The sequence below is a fragment of the Pangasianodon hypophthalmus genome, chromosome 1, assembly GCF_027358585.1.
Source record: "Pangasianodon hypophthalmus isolate fPanHyp1 chromosome 1, fPanHyp1.pri, whole genome shotgun sequence".
NCBI classification, from domain to species: domain Eukaryota; kingdom Metazoa; phylum Chordata; class Actinopteri; order Siluriformes; family Pangasiidae; genus Pangasianodon; species Pangasianodon hypophthalmus.
Window position 1 is genome coordinate 35,430,767 of NC_069710.1, and position 17,500 is coordinate 35,448,266.

Here is a 17,500-nt window from a genome sequence, read left to right on the forward strand (position 1 = left end):
AAGAGCAGATGAGGTGTATGCACATTTGGGGTTAGTGACGATTAGCGTATGTGAGTACGCTAGTAACGACGAGGCGTATTGCAGCCTTACAGACACCTTCATAGTAAAACACTGCTGTCTAAGACAAAGGCAAGAATGATCACTATACACCGCCCACTTTATTAGGAACACCTGTACACCTGCTCATTAATCAAGCAGAACAATGCATAATATCATGCAGATGCAGGTCAAGAGCTTCAGTTAATGTTCACATCAAACTTCAAACATCTGAATGAAGAAAAAGTGTGATCTCTGTGACTCTGAACTCTGTGACTCACCCAAACTGGACACCTGAAGACAGGAAGATGATCAGGTGGTGTGTTTTCCAGTCTTCAGCTGTCCAGTGTGGGTGAGTCTGTGCCCATGAGAGCCTCAGATTCCTGTTCCTGGCTGAGAGGAGAGGAACCTGATGAGGTCTTCTGCTGTTGTAGCTCATCCACCTCAATGTTTGATGTGTTGTGTGTTCTGAGATCACACTTTTTCTTCATTCTGATGTTTGCTGTGAACACTAACTGAAGCTCTTGACCTGCATCTGCTTAATTTTATGCATTTTACAGGTGTTCCTAATAAAGTGGGAGGTGAGTGTATGAATGCCATGCTTCATAATGTTATTTCTATGCTAATTGTGTGTGTGTGTGTGTGTGCAGATGAAGCCTGAGGTAGAGCGTTATGAGTGGGTCATCATTAAACATCCAGAGCTGGCCAGCTCTGTGTCCGATCGTGCAGCTGATGCTAACGCTCCAGACTCTGACGAGAACATACACTCACTGCCTGTGGAGGCTCCGCCCAACTCTGGCACAGACTCCACCCACCTCTCGCCATTCCTTGCTGCCCGACACTTTCACCTGAATGTTCATAACACGTCCATGTTTATGGCGGGAAACGTTGAATCTATCATCATCGGTGAGTGGCATCGCACTGTGGCATCACACAACATCGCACTGTGGCATCACACAACAACGTCACACATTGGCATCACACAGCAACGTCACACTGTGGCATCTCACAACATCGTCACACTGTGGCATCACACAACATCGTCACACAGAGGAATCATACAACAACGTCACACAGTGGCATCACACAACAACATCACACTGTGGCATCACAACATCGCACAGTGGCATCACACAACAACGTCACACAGAGGCATTACACAACATCGTCACACTGTGGCATCACACAACAATGTCACACAGAGGCATTACACAACATCGTCACACTGTGGCATCACACAACAACGTCACACAGAGGCATTACACAACATCGTCACACTGTGGCATCACACAACAACATCACACTGTGGCATCACAACATCGCACAGTGGCATCACACAACAACGTCACACAGAGGCATTACACAACATCGTCACACTGTGGCATCACACAACAACGTCACACAGTGGCATCACACAACATCGTCACACTGTGGCATCACAACAACATCGCACAGTGGCATCACACAACAACGTCACACAGAGGCATTACACAACAACGTCACACTGTGGCATCACAACAACGTCACACTGTGGCGTCACACAACAACGTCACACTGTGGCGTGACACAACAACGTCACACAGTGGCATCACCCAACGACGTCACACAGTGGTATCACACAACAACATCGCACAGTGGCATCACACAACAACGTCACCTTGTGGCATCACACAACAACGTCACACTGTGGCGTCACACAACAACGACACAGTGGCGTCACACAACATCATCACACTGTGGCATCACAACAACATCGCACTGTGGCATCACAACAACATTGCACAGTGGCATCACACAACAACGTCACACAGAGGCATCACACAACATCATTGCACAGTGGCATCACAACAACATCGCACTGTGGCATCACAACAACATTGCACAGTGGCATCACACAACAACGTCACACAGAGGCAACACACAACATCATTGCACAGTGGCATCACACAACAACGTCACACAGAGGCATCACACAACATCATCACACTGTGGCATCACAACAACATCGCACTGTGGCATCACACAACATCACACAGTAGCACTTCCTGTGTGTGAACAGTGACTGCAGTGTGGAAGGCATCGTAACAAACTAGCTCATACTGAGTAAATAGTTCCAGGTTTAGAAGCAGGTTAGCTGACCTTAGGCTAACTATTACCTGAGTAAAACCAGTAACTGAATGTTACCATGTTTTAGATTTCACTGTCCCAGATTTGTGATTTCTCCTGTGACACAGGGAGCTGAGCTCTAGAGTGGGAAATTAAGAATGATTAACCTGATCATCAGCGTGAAGATGTTTACTTCAGTTGTTGTGTATTGTTGTTTTTGTTTATTGTTGTTGTTTATCATTGCAATGGTGCAGGAGGTGGTGAGGGGAACGCTCTGTATATCGACTCGGAGCTGAATCACGGCCGGACGGGTCGCTGCTCCACCTTCGACAGTCCACCGCTGTGCTCCGAGAACTTCCAGATCGCCGTGCTCGAGGTCTGGGGCTTCCAGGACGCCATGGCAACCTAACAGCCAATTAGCACATCCGGAGAGAGAATGCTGCAGCCATCATTACCGAGTTCATCTTTATATCGTTATATTATATTATATTATGTTATATTATATTATATTATATTATATAAAAGCATGTGGATGTGTTAACACACATCCTGATTCTGATCCTGAGCCTGCTCTTCATTGCATAGTGCACTACTTTTGGACAAATTCTTGAAAGAAACCCACCAGCATACTCGAGAAAGTTTCAGAACAATAAGATAAATTACGCTCAATTACAATATCAGTGTCTGCTTACAGCTTCCTGTTTTCTAGTGTTTCTGGTGATTTCTAGTGTTTGTGTTTATTTGTGATGTAATTTCCTTATGAATCACGTTATAATACAGTATAACTATTTCTGAGTTAATTATCACAGTAAATTGCCATACTGATATATCGTCACATCTCTAACCAGGGTCAACAACGTTCTTCTTAGTAATCATAATCTATACGATATTCGCAGTATCACAGTATACTATCAAACCGATATATCATCATACACAGTGAACCGAAGCTTGTGCAGAATACCCATAATGCACTGCAGTCTTATTATGTTATTGTTAATATTTAAATTACAATACATCGTATATCATTTGTTGTTATTTGTTAACGCTCGTTATACTGAGTTAAAGCTAGTTTCAGAAACGATCTTTATTGTTCATGGTTCTTGATCATATCATCGTGTTTGATGAATGTTGTACGGATATTAGACTGTCGTTAGATAAAATTTCTATGTGTAGATTTGCCAAATGTTGTCGTTTTACCGAGTATGTTTTGTGTTTGTGAGTAGGTGTGTGTGTATTATGTATGAGAAGGTTCTTACTTGTGAAACTGAACATATTAATGAAGTGTGTGTGTTGTGCTAGTAAAGTAACATTTTGAACATATCATTAAAATTGTAATTGTTTAAATGGTAAAGTCTTAAAGATGAAGTATGTTGATGTTAAAAAAAAACACGTTCTATAACAGAGGCTGTGTGTGTGTGTGTGTGTTCATCAGTATTATCATTGTGTATGTGTTATATCATTAATTAAAGCACATCACTCTGTATCATAAATGTCAATAAAGTGTTTAATAAAGTGTTTAGAGCAAACACCCTTGACAGCTGATGGCATTTCTCCAATCTTTTTTAGTCCCAGTTTTTATGGTTCTGACTTTTAGTTAGTCCCAGTCTTTAGAGCACTGACTCTTGGTTAGTCCCAGTTTTTATGGTTCTGACTCTTGGTTAGTCCCGTCTTTATGGTTCTGACTCTTGGTTATTCCCAATGCTTATGATTCTGGCTCTTGGTTATTCCCAGTCTTTATGATTCTGACTCTTGGTTAGTCCCAGTCTTTATGATTCTGACTCTTGGTTATTCCCAGTTTTTATGGTTCTGACTCTTGGTTAGTCCCAATGCTTATGATTCTGACTCTTGGTTATTCCCAGTTTTTATGGTTCTGACTCTTGGTTACTCGCAGTCTTTATGATTCTGACTCTTGGTTATTCCCAGTATTCAGTGCCCTGACTCTTGGTTAGACTCAGTTTTTAGAGCATTGACTCTTGGTTAGTCCCAGTCTTTACAGCCCTGACTCTTGGTTAGACCCAGTCTTTAGAGCCCTGACTCTTGGTTAGTTCCAGTCTTTACAGCCCTGATTCTTGGTTAGTTCCAGTCTTTAGAGCCCTGACTCTTGGTTAGTTCCAGTCTTTACAGCCCTGATTCTTGGTTAGTTGCAGTCTTTAGAGCTCTGACTCTTGCTTAGACCAGTCTTTACAGCCCTGACTCTTGGTTAGTCCCAGTCTTTAGAGCCCTGACTCTTGGTTAGTCCCAGTCTTTAGAGCCCTGACTCTTGCTTAGACCAGTCTTTACAGCCCTGACTCTTGGTTAGTCCCAGTCTTTAGAGCCCTGACTCTTGATTAGACCAGTCTTTAGAGCACTGACTCTTGGTTAGTCCCAGTCTTTAGAGCACTGACGCTTGGTTAGTCCCAGTTTTTATGGTTCTGACTCTTGGTTAGTCCCAGTCTTTATGGTTCTGACTCTTGGTTAGACCCAGTCTTTAGAGCCCTGACTCTTGGTTAGACCCAGTCTTTATGGTTCTGACTCTTGGTTAGTCCCGTCTTTATGGTTCTGACTCTTGGTTAGTCCCAATGCTTATGATTCTGACTCTTGGTTATTCCCAGTTTTTATGGTTCTGACTCTTGGTTAGTCGCAGTCTTTATGATTCTGGCTCTTGGTTAGTCCCAGTCTTTATGATTCTGACTCTTGGTTATTCCCAGTTTTTATGGTTCTGACTCTTGGTTAGTCGCAGTCTTTATGGTTCTGACTCTTGGTTAGTCCCAGTCTTTATGGTTCTGTCTCTTGGTTAGTCCCAGTCTTTATGGTTCTGACTCTTGGTTGGTCCCAGTCTTTAGAGCCTTGGTTAGTCCCAGTCTTTATCATTCTGACTCTTGGTTAGTCCCATTCTATATGATTCTGACTCTTGGTTATTCCCAGTATTCAGTGCCCTGACTCTTGGTTAGACTCAGTTTTTAGAGCATTGACTCTTGGTTAGTCCCAGTCTTTAGAGCCCTGACTCTTGGTTAGACCCAGTCTTTAGAGCCCTGACTCTTGGTTAGACCCAGTCTTTATGGTTCTGACTCTTGGTTAGTCCCGTCTTTATGGTTCTGACTCTTGGTTAGTCCCAATGCTTATGATTCTGACTCTTGGTTATTTCCAGTTTTTATGGTTCTGACTCTTGGTTAGTCGCAGTCTTTATGATTCTGGCTCTTGGTTAGTCCCAGTCTTTATGGTTCTGACTCTTGGTTATTCCCAGTTTTTATGGTTCTGACTCTTGGTTAGTCGCAGTCTTTATGGTTCTGGCTCTTGGTTTTTCCCAGTCTTTATGGTTCTGACTCTTGGTTAGTCCCAGTCTTTATGGTTCTGTCTCTTGGTTAGTCCCAGTCTTTATGGTTCTGACTCTTGGTTGGTCCCAGTCTTTAGAGCCTTGGTTAGTCCCAGTCTTTATCATTCTGACTCTTGGTTAGTCCCATTCTATATGATTCTGACTCTTGGTTATTCCCAGTATTCAGTGCCCTGACTCTTGGTTAGACTCAGTTTTTAGAGCATTGACTCTTGGTTAGTCCCAGTCTTTACAGCCCTGACTCTTGGTTAGACCCAGTCTTTAGAGCCCTGACTCTTGGTTAGTTCCAGTCTTTACAGCCCTGATTCTTGGTTAGTTGCAGTCTTTAGAGCTCTGACTCTTGCTTAGACCAGTCTTTACAGCCCTGACTCTTGGTTAGTCCCAGTCTTTAGAGCCCTGACTCTTGCTTAGACCAGTCTTTACAGCCCTGACTCTTGGTTAGTCCCAGTTTTTATGGTTCTGACTCTTGGTTAGTCCCAGTCTTTATGGTTCTGACTCTTGGTTAGACCCAGTCTTTAGAGCCCTGACACTTGGTTAGTCCCAGTTTTTATGGTTCTGACTCTTGGTTAGTCCCGTCTTTATGGTTCTGACTCTTGGTTAGTCCCAGTCTTTAGAGCACTGACTCTTGGTTAGTCCCAGTCTTTATGGTTCTGACTCTTGGTTAGTCCCAGTCTTTATGGTTCTGACTCTTGGTTAGTCCCAGTCTTTATGATTCTGACTCTTGGTTATTCCCAGTTTTTATGATTCTGACTCTTGGTTAGTCCCAGTCTTTATGGTTCTGACTCTTGGTTAGTCCCAGTTTTTATGATTCTGACTCTTGGTTATTCCCAGTCTTTAGAGCCTTGGTTAGTCCTAGTCTTTAGAGCTCTGCCTCTTGGTTAGTCCCAGTCTTTAGAGCACTGATTCTTGGTTAATCCCAGTCTTTAGAGCCCTGAGTCTTGGGTTAATCACAGTTTTTATTGCTCCGACTCTTGTTTAGTCCTAAACATTATAGCTTAATGTGTGTATGTGTGTTAGAGCAGGAAACACACTATACAATGCTAGATTTTGGATATGCTGAATTTTACTCAGTTGTAAACCCTGATTCAATCTGTGTTCCATTCATATGTGCATTAGAGTGTGTGTTGTAGTGACTCAGCCGTCTGGGTTATATATAATTCAGACTGCAGTGACTGATACACTTTACACACCGTAACTAGAGTGGAAACTGATAGCCACACTGATTTAACTTTCAAACAAAGTGTATGCAAGTTGTCTGAAATCTAAGACTATGTTCAGACAGAAGGGTAATCTGATTTATGGTCACATCTAATTTTTAGACAAAAAGTTTGCACTGCCCATGTTTGTTTGTAGTGTAGTTGCGTTCGCTTGTGCATGCACATAGGTTGTTAATGTAATGACACAGGCATGATTAATTTGGAGAAGTTAAAGGTTGAAAAATTAGATTAGATATGTCAAATTCTTTTACAAATTGCATTAGAATTTTAATTAAGATGCAGATGCTGTGTTTGAATGCAGTGATGTTTTAAACTAAAATTTTATAATGCCACAGACAGAACTTTACACCAAATATGTATCCTTCTTAAGAAAAATCAGAAGGCTAAATGATTTTATCATGTTTACTGTCACTCATATTTAGCAACATTTTACGCATCACAATTCCTGTTCACTATAACATCATTTAATATTCAGCCACGTAAGTACAAGTAGAAGTCAACACCAACGACACTGATGTGGACGCCTCTTCCGCCAGCATGTCTAGTCCTTTGTGTTACTAACGTGTACACCTCAAATATCCTTAAAATACACTTAAAAAATGAAGGAAGTTATTGGAGAAAAACTATTTCAGACATTTGACCTTGCTGTGACTTTGACCCTGTTTGGATCAATTCTAAAATCTAATCAGTTCATCTGCTGGTTACAGTAATAATAATTCCATATAAATCATACAAACACTCAGCCACTCGTTCTTGAGATATCACACAGAGAGGCAGAAAGACAATCCAAAAACACACTGCCTCCTCTACCTGTCCAGGCAGCACGGCTTGGTGGGGCAAACACGGGTTGAACATGGGCTGTTACTGAGGCCCAGAAGACATATACAGTACTGTGCAAAAGTCTTGCCCCCCCCCCTCACAAAAATATCCCTGGAGCCAGACATGTTAGAGATATGCGGCTAATATCGCTAAGAAATAATGGAACCTCATGCTTAGAATAATAATTAACCATGGAAAAAAAAAACATTGTATACAAAACTAAATAATATATATATAATAATATTAATTTGCTATAAGTAAAAAAAGAATATTAATAAAATACATATATTTAACATAAATACCAAATGCTAAATAAATATATAAAAATATATGAAAACAAAAGAATAGAGTATTTGGTAAGTAATTAGGTAATTTTTAGTAAACTTTTTGTTTAAATAAAAACAAAATCCATAATACATAATTATCAGTTTTGCTGAGTTGATGACATCACTGTGTCCTGAACATCTGTACCGTTCAGAAAAGTGTGTGTGTGTGACAGAGGCTAAATTAAACCTTTACAGTAGGTTACAATATTATGGTACACTATATATGCAGCCTCTGACCGTCACACTTATATAAGCTTGTTGAAGATCCCATTCCAGAACCTTCTGGGAAGGCTTTCCACTAGATTTTGGAGTGTATCGGTGGGAATTTCGCATTAGTGAGGTCAGGCACTGATGGTGGACTGATGCACTGATGCTCACAAACAACGTTCCAGTTCATCCCAAAGGTGTTCGTTGGGGTTGAGGTCAGGGCTCTGTGTAGGCCATTGGAGTTCCTCCACACCTCACACATAGTGATCTTAGGCTTGTGTGCGGCTGCACGATCATGGAAGCCCATGCCATGAAGCTCCTGATGCACAGTTCTTGTGCTGATGTTGTTCCAGAGGCAGTTTGGAGCTCTGTAGTGAGTGACGCAACACAGGACGGGTGATATTTACGTGCTCGCTCTGTGAGTTGGCATTAACTATTGCTTCATGGCTGATCTGTTGTTGCTCCTAGACTGAGCTCTTCAGTACGACTCGTTCTACTGCCAGCGTTCGTCTACGGAGTTGTGATGGCTATGTGCTTGATTTTATACACCTGTTAGCAAAGGGTGTGGCTGAAACACCTGAACTCTCTCATTAGGAGGGGTGTGGGGGTGTCCACATACTTTCAGTTGTATAGCGTATTTTCAGTAGCATTTGAACATTAGACTTCACCATGACTCAGGAGTCTCTGTGCCTAGCACACCTGAACAGGTAAATGAGCTGTGTCTAGCCTGTATTACCTGCTCAGGTGTGTTCCTCAGCTGGTACAGGATAAAAGTCCTGGACTGAAGAATGTCAGCTCATCATTATGCCTCACCTTACGCTGTGGAGTAACAACTCCTCATATATTATTTCACTTAATTAATTTAGTTCATTTAAACCTTGTGTAGTGAGTATACAGGCATTAGTACAGGGATAATCACTTAAATAGATCTTCTGTTTTATCTTCTCAGGCTGAGCGACATCAGGAGTGTGTAAACATGTTCTTTACAAACTATTTGTGAGTATTGAATAACAATAAAAAGTGTTCACACACCCAGAAAATCACACTTTGTAATCATCTTTATTTCAACATTCATGTGTGAGGCATCAAACGGAACAAACCATTCCCAGCTCACAGAGGGGTGTTCTCAAAAACACACATCGGCTTAAATATCTCCCAATGTCACCAACATGGAATCATCTGTCATACTTTTCACATTATTTTGTCAATACGATTCTATACATCTCATCTTTGACTTATTTTATTGCAAATATATGATATCTCCTACCCTTACTGAAAAAATAAACAAATCCGCCTTCTGCTTCTAGTAGCTCACCGCTGATTGGACAGTTAAAAAGAAGTCATCGGGTCACCATAGCAACCATCAAACGACCTTATTTAACCAACCAGCACCTTAAATGAAAACAAAACGTCTAAAATTTAAAAAAAGAGAAAATGTGTCACGATTTTTGATTAAAATGTTTATCTAAAATGTATAACTATCTTTCCCTAACGGTGTTGTTTTCACCGTCCAATCGACGGAGCGCTCTTAAGTACGCCCTAGCCACTAGCCAATCCTCGCACAGGAGGTGGGACTTCACGAGCCAATCAGAGCGCAGCATGAGTTTGCGGAAAACGGGTAGGGAAAGAAGATAATAAACCCAACGCGACGTTATCTGACGATGCCGCCATTTTGTCTTCCTGAGCCGGTGTTTGTTCCGCCTCCTTTCCTGTCTGTATATTAGTGTAATTTAGAGTACAGCACCCTTGTTTTGGCTTTTGACCTCCTCGCAGGATCGAGCTGAGTAACATATCTGTTGAGAGAGCCCAGTTTGAGAGCAGTATTATTAATAACCGCAGTGTTTTGGAGGATGGCAGCGCCTCAGTACTCGCCTTTCTTCGCCGTCATGGGCGCCTCTGCAGCCATGGTGTTCAGCGGTAATGCACATTTTACACTATTTCACCATTCAGAAGAGCACTTTCCTTATTTCTGCTTCTCTCTTAGCGTTTATCTGCTGTCCCAGCACATGTGTGTGGTCTGTGTAGAGTCTATATAACACTGAATTACACTGTCACAGTGCAGTGATGGCGTCATGCAAATATTCCAGGTGACTCTGTTCTCATGTTAATGAGTTCATTAGCACTGCTGATTGATTTCTTCATTAAATCTGCATATTAAAGCTGAGATCTGATGTGTAGCTAATGCAAATGGCACTTTATATGAGCAGTGCTGCACCACTTCACTGGGATCCAGAGTTACTTAATGAATAATAATAATAATAATAATAATAATAATAATAATAGTAATAATAGTGATCATGTAGGGAATGATCTACACTCCGGGATGTGCTGTTAGAGGAAACTAATCCACCCCAAAGTGTTTTATTCCGCTTATACCATAGCAGTGTGCCAGCAGGTAACAACTTTTAGTTAAATGTTATACTTTATCAGGTTAGAATTACAGTAGTTTTGTGTTATAGCAGCTATAAACAGTCGTTTCCTCACTGAAATGTGTTTTTTTAAATAAACTCCTCTCACTCCTTTGTTAAATGTTGAATAAACGTCTCCTTAATCTAATCTTCGTTCATCTGCTGTGAATGAGCTGTTACTATAGAAACGCTAACGAGTGCATCTGACCAATCAGAGTGTAATAATAATGTAATAATAAATCATAATGAAAGTTAGTTGGTGCACCACAGACGTGTAGTTCCTCCATTTTCAACACCACAGGTTTTTTTTTTTTCTGTTTGGCATTTTATACATTTCATAATCCCTTCTTGTTCCTGTCCTGTTCTTTCATAATGCTGTTTATTTTTTTTGCGTTTGGCCCCAGCGGCCTCGCTCGTTCTGATTGGCTCAGAAGCTGTGTGTGAGCCGAGCGGTAAAGGCCGTCGTGCTGAATCTGCTGACTCAGTGGCGTATCGTTCGGCGCTCTGACTCAGGGACGCCGTCGTGGTGTGCCGTATGTGTGGTGGAGCCGTTATTATCTCTCTCACGTTTAAAAGGTCAGAGGTCACACAGCGGATCTTAGCGTCCGTTAGTAAATATTAGCTCCCGGAGTCGTTCAGAACAGGTTTATTCCTGCATGGTAGAATCTGTAGCGTTCATACAGCACTGCAGTTAGACTGGGCTCTGGGTCAGTGCTCACTAACACTGTCAGCTACACACACACACACACACACACACACACACACACACACACACACACACCTGAGCCACCTCACACAGGTCTGTGGGGGAGGGGTGCTAATGAATACATGCATGAATAGATACCTAGATGGATGGATGGAATAGACACCTAGATGGATGGATGGATGGATGGATGGATGGAATGAATAGATACTTGGATGGATGGATGATACTTTGATGATGGATGATACTTTGATGATGGATGGATGGATACTTGGATGGATGGATGAATGGATACTTGGATGGAAGGATGGATGGATGGATACTTGGATGGATGAATGGATACTTGGATGGATGAATGGATACTTGGATGGAAGGATGGATGGATGGATACTTGGATGGATGAATGGATACTTGGATGGAAGGATGGATGGATGGATACTTGGATGGATGGATGGATGGATACTTGGATGGATGAACAGATACCTGGATGGATGGAGGAATATGTAGGTAGATGAACACATGGATAATTAGGTGTGTGTGTGTGTGTGGCCGGATGTTTACAGCGTATTGATAGTCTAGTGTTTGGTGAAGATACAGGGTCTCTGTGTGTGTGTGTGTGTGTGTGTGTGTGTGCGCACTATGCAAAGCATGCACCTGATGTGTGTGTGTGTGTGTGTGTGTGTGTGTGTGCGCGCAGCTGCACTGTCACAGGAAGTCAGAATAAAAGAGAGCGAGATGGAGAGACAGACATGGGGGACAGGTCTCTCTCACTCACACACACACACACACACACACACACACACACACAGTAAATGTCAGATGACTTTTACACACTGTCTACAGTAGAGAACTGTGTGTGTGTGACTAATTTAACCCGTGCTGATCACGCACATATGTATACACACATACATATAATTTCCTGCTGTAGACAGTGTGTAAAACACACACACACACACACACACACACACACAGGCCCTGTATCTTCACCAAACACTAGACTATCAATACGCTGTAAACATCCGGCCACACACACACACACACACACACACACACACACACACACACACACACACCCACACCCACACCCACACTTATCGACTCCGTGTCACAGGCAGAGCTGCATGATGCTGACAAATTTATCACATAGGTGATGCATGAGGAAAGAAGTGTGTGTGTGTGTGTGTGTGTGTGTGTGTGTGTGTGTGTGTGTGTGTGTGTGTGTGTGTGTGTAACGCTGAGGTGTGATATCACATGGCTCTAACTGATTCACTGAGTAACATGTTCATGTCATGTTGATAGTTTCCTAAGGAACTGCAGTGTTTTCCCCAGAGAACTGAAACTGCAGACCCACACACACACACACACACACACACACACACACACACACACACACTCACACCCCAAACTTCCTGCACACTTACACACATCTCAGCATGTAATCTGCCGGGTTTTTTAACGTTTCTATATCCTCTCCTATTCATGTCAAAATGATCATGTGTGTGTGTGTGTGTGTGTGTGTGTGTGTGTGTGTGTGTAGCCCTGGGTGCGGCGTACGGCACAGCAAAAAGTGGCACTGGGATTGCAGCGATGTCTGTGATGCGTCCGGAGCTGATCATGAAGTCCATCATCCCCGTGGTCATGGCGGGAATCATCGCCATCTACGGGCTGGTGGTGGCCGTGCTCATCGCCAACAACATCTCCGACAACTTGCCACTCTACAGGTGAGAGGAGGAAACACACACACACACGGAAGCGTGGTCTTCCAAGAGTAACGGCGCTCCTCACCGAGTCTGTTTCTGTATGTATGTGTGTGTAGGAGTTTCCTGCACCTGGGGGCGGGGCTGAGCGTAGGCCTCAGCGGATTGGCCGCCGGTTTTGCCATCGGCATCGTGGGGGACGCGGGGGTGAGGGGGACCGCGCAGCAGCCGCGCCTCTTCGTCGGCATGATCCTCATCCTCATCTTCGCCGAGGTGCTCGGGCTGTACGGCCTCATCGTCGCCCTCATCCTCTCCACCAAGTAGATCTCCCAGCATGCACTGCGGCAGGACGGGGAGGGCGAGGGGAGAGCGGGAAAACCATAAAACCGGCTTTGTCTCAATAATCTGTAGGAGCGACGGGCTGTGTGTCAATAACGTTTACACCACTATCCATCTCTCTATCTGTCTCTCTCCATCTCTCTCTCTGTCTGTCTCTCCATCTCTCTTTCTCTGTCTGTCTCTCTCTCTCTGTCTGTCTGTCTCTCCATCTCTCTCTCTCTCTCTCTCTCTCTGACTGGCTGTTTCTCCATCTCTCTCTCTCTCTCTCTCTCTCTCTCTCTCTCTCTCTCTCTCTCTGACTGTCTGTCTCTAGATCTCTCTCTCTCTCTCTCTCTCTCTCTCTCTCTCTCTCTGACTGGCTGTTTCTCCATCTCTCTCTCTCTCTCTCTCTCTCTCTCTCTCTCTGACTGTCTGTCTCTAGATCTCTCTCTCTCTCTCTCTCTCTCTCTCTCTCTCTGTCTCTGTCTGTCCATGTGCTACTTTGGGAATTATTATTATTTGTCACGCTCCTGTTTGTAAATGAGTGTGTGTGCGTGTGTGTGTGCGTGTGTGTGTGTGTAAAACAGTGTTTATTTTTATCCAGTGGTTTTATTTATATATATATATATATACACACAGTGAAAGTGATAGAAATGTTACACCTATAAATATGATTATAAACTATACAGGTGTGTATCACCTGGTGTGTGTTTGTCCTGTATGTGATGATGGATTGTAATAAAGATGTGTGTGTGCCTTTCTCAGGCTCTCACAAGTTAAATTTACACCTTTACCTGCTGTGTGGTGTCTCTTTTACACACAAAGAGTGTGTGGGAGTGAGTGTGTGTGTGATTATAGGTAAAATCTAGGGCACTCCCTGAGAGGAATAATGTGTAGCTCCGCCCTCTGAGTGGGCAGGGCTAGTAGAACACTAGAACATAACGAACAGTAAAAAAAAAAAAAAAAATGTAAAGTACATTTTGCATCCATAATAAATAATTATATAAATAAATCTAAATGTATGTAGCTGATGTTAGCTGTATACGTGTCTAATACGTGTCTAGCTAAATCAAACACACTGGTCGGTTTTTTTTTTTCCACATTAATGAACTCATAACATTCTGTTTACCGAGATGGAAAGCGAAGACGCCGCGTCAGTGCATCTTTCAAGCAGGAGAATCGAGTAGAGACGAAACATTACTAATGCGACACGGGAAGGGGGCGGGGCTTACAGGGAGCGGTTAGTTAATATAGGAGAGTTCAATACATCTATGCAACTGTCAGTCATTCCAGAGTCACATGATGATTGGCTTATTTGCCGTTTTTATTTTTCTTGTGCAGCTTCGAGTGTTTGATTCCAGCATACGTTAAAATGTTCTTCGTTCTTATGGAAAATGCGTAAGTGTTAGCAGATCTGCTGAACAGAGAAAACCGAATCTGGAAAACTGTCTCCAGCAGATCTGGATTTTTTTTTTTTTCAGGAAAGTGCAAGAACAGAATGAGGGTTAATTTTTAGGGTTAAGGTTCTGGGATTAAAGTTAAAGCTCATTTTTTACCTCATTTGTTCTGTTCTTTACTTCATGGGTCTCATGTTTAAAATGAGCAACATGGAGTACATCTCTGTTTATCGACTGTTTAAGGCACACTACAGCAGCAGTGTGTCATCAGGTATGAAAGGAAGTTTGTTGTTTTGCATGCTCAATAGAGGAAATGAGCCAAGCACACGTTTTCATGTTGGGTGGGAAAAAAAAGCCATAAAAATCTTTTTAGTACGGTTCCATTTCCAGTAAAACAGGTCACACTGACTGAAACTGAACACTGGTTAAGGTTATATTAATGAAGTTATGTTTGGGTTAGGTTTTTGGGTCACTTTAGTTTAAGGCTTATTTATTTTAGCTTCAGTGGAAATATCTCCACTGTGATAGTTTACATTCATGTAGAGTTTTTCTAACAACCAGAGACAAGATCATTGAGATTTCGTTTGAACCCATGCATTTTTCATGTGATCAAAAATATTGGAACATGTGACTGACAGGTGTTTCTTGTTGACCAGGTGTGTCCTGTTAGATTGATTGTTTAAAGAATTAACAGCTCTGAATGTCTACTCTTGGTTTGAGCCCTGGGTTTCTCCTGTGAAGACTGCATTTGTTGTTAAAAAGGATAAACCAGCATGAAGACCAGAGAGCTGTCTATGGGAGAAAAGCAAGCATTTTGAAGCTGAGAAATGAGAGAAAATCAATCAGAGCCACTGCACAAGCATCAGGAATAGCCAATACAACAATGTGGAATGTCCTGAAAAAGAAAGAAGCCACTGGTGTACTAACAACCAGACAGAGAACCGATCAGGCAAGGAAACCACAGCAGCTGATGACAGAAACATTGTGAGAGCTGCGAAGAAAAACCCCAAAAACAACAGTCAGTGACATCAGCAACATCCTCCACAGGCCAGGGGTGAAGGTACCACAATCCACTGTTAGAAGAAGACTCTGAGAGCAGAAATATAGAGGCCACACCACAAGATGCATCCCACTCATCATCAGTAAGAATCAGAAGGCCAGACTGGAAGGTTTTAGACTGGCCAAGTCCATCAGCAAACCTTAACCCAACTGTGCAGCATTTCACCTCCTGAAGAGGAGACTGAAGGGAGAAACCCCCCAAAACTAACAACAGCTGAAAGAAGCTCCACTACAAGCCTGGAAAAGCATCACAACAGAAGAACGCAGCAGTTTGGTGATGTCAGTGGATCACCGTCTTGATGCAGTTATTTAACCAAATATTAAGTGTTATTTATTTTAAGATCTGTTCCAATACTTTTGCTCACATAAAGATCGGGTGTTTCTGCCACCAAAGCTGCCATGTTCTGAGTTGTGCAACACGTCTAGATGTAAATATCAGGAAATGAAAACTGAAATTCTGATCTATCGTCTCATATTCATCTTCTGATCAGTGTAGAGCAAAAACAAAAGAATCGGCCTTGCTGTTCCAGTACTTTCAGAAGAGACTGTATGTTCTTGTAAAAAAAATTTAAGTGTTTTTTTAATTACAAACAGACTGGAAGCAGTTCATTTGATGTGACACTACGAGGGTGAGTCAAACAGGAACCTTAAACGCGCAACAGAAATTAGCAACCAGAAGAAATTTTTTTTAGAGGAATCTGGACATTTTTGAAATGAACAAAATGGAGATTATGTAGAAAAAAAAATTTTTGTGACATCTTTTCGCAATTAACAATGCAAAATTTAAAATTACATTTTTAACTCTCCTTTGTACATTATCTTTAAATGCTTAAAATGTTAACAGAATTCTCCTTTCAGTGTTAAATATTTTTTATAAACAAACATGTTTTTAAACATGGAAAACAAATTGTACTCAACATACAAACAGTTGTTTTATGCAACATGACTGTACTGCTCAGACATTACTAACAAACCTAAATACCATGAAACGTATCGTCTATTGTAGAAAAGAGTGAAACGCAACACCAGAGGAATTGCTGGAAGAACTGCTGGAGGAACGGAACTGCTGGAGGAACTGGTGGAGGAACTCCTGGAAGAACTGTTGGAGGAACTGCTGGAGGAACGGAACTGTTGGAGGAGCTGCTGGAGGAACGGAAATGTTGGAGGAACTGCTGGAGGAACTGCTGGAGGAACGGAACTGCTGGAGGAACTGTTGGAGGAACTCCTCGAAGAACTGTTGGAAGAACTGCTGGATGAATGGAAATGTTGGAGGAACTGCTGGAGGAACTGAACTGTTGGAAGAACTGTTGGAGGAACTGCTGGAAGAACTGAAAGAAGTGTTGGAGGAACTGCTGGAAGAACTGTTGGAGGAACTGAACTGTTGGAAGAACTGCTGGAGGAACTGTTGGAAGAACTGTTGGAGGAACTGCTGGAGGAACAGAACTGTTGGAAGAACTGTTGCAGATACTGCTGGAAGAACTGGAAGAGGTGTTGGAGGAACTGCTGGAAGAACTGTTGGAGGAACTGAACTGTTGGAAGAACTGCTGGAGGAACTGTTGGAAGAACTGCTGGAGGAACTGTTGGAAGAACTGTTCGAGGAACTGCTGGAGGAACAGAACTGTTGGAAGAACTGTTGGAAGAACTTCTGGAGGAACTGCTGGAGGAACTGAACTTTTGGAAGAACTATTGGAGGAACTCCTGGAAGAACTGCAGGAGGAACTCAACTGTTGGAAGAACTGCTGGAGGAACTGCTGGAGGAACAAAACTGTCGAAGAAACTGAACTGTTGGAAGAACTGCTGGAGGAACTGCTGGAGGAACTGAACTGTTGGAAGAACTGCTGAAGGAACTGAACTGCTGGAGGGACTGCTGAAGGAACTGAACTGCTGGAGGGACTGC

The 17,500-nt window shown here is 42.5% G+C and overlaps 2 protein-coding genes across 2 annotated transcripts in view; both read left to right on the plus strand.

Annotated features, from left to right (window-relative positions):
• tbc1d24 (TBC1 domain family, member 24) overlaps positions 1-3,677 on the plus strand; it is a 12,751-nt gene extending 9,074 nt beyond the window's left edge. The window contains exons 6-7 of the mRNA XM_053235709.1: positions 687-942; positions 2,397-3,677. Coding sequence (XP_053091684.1) covers positions 687-942; positions 2,397-2,551 — 411 coding nt within the window. The 3' untranslated portion in view covers positions 2,552-3,677. The remainder of the gene's footprint in view (positions 1-686; positions 943-2,396) is intronic.
• A 5,976-nt stretch (positions 3,678-9,653) lies between these two features.
• Positions 9,654-13,932, plus strand: atp6v0cb (ATPase H+ transporting V0 subunit cb). The gene is made up of 3 exons (XM_026911684.3): positions 9,654-9,938; positions 12,670-12,853; positions 12,949-13,932. Exons 1-3 carry the CDS (start codon positions 9,872-9,874, stop codon positions 13,151-13,153), a joined length of 456 nt encoding a protein of 151 aa, XP_026767485.1. The 5' UTR covers positions 9,654-9,871; the 3' UTR covers positions 13,154-13,932.
• The last annotated feature ends 3,568 nt before the right edge of the window (positions 13,933-17,500 follow it).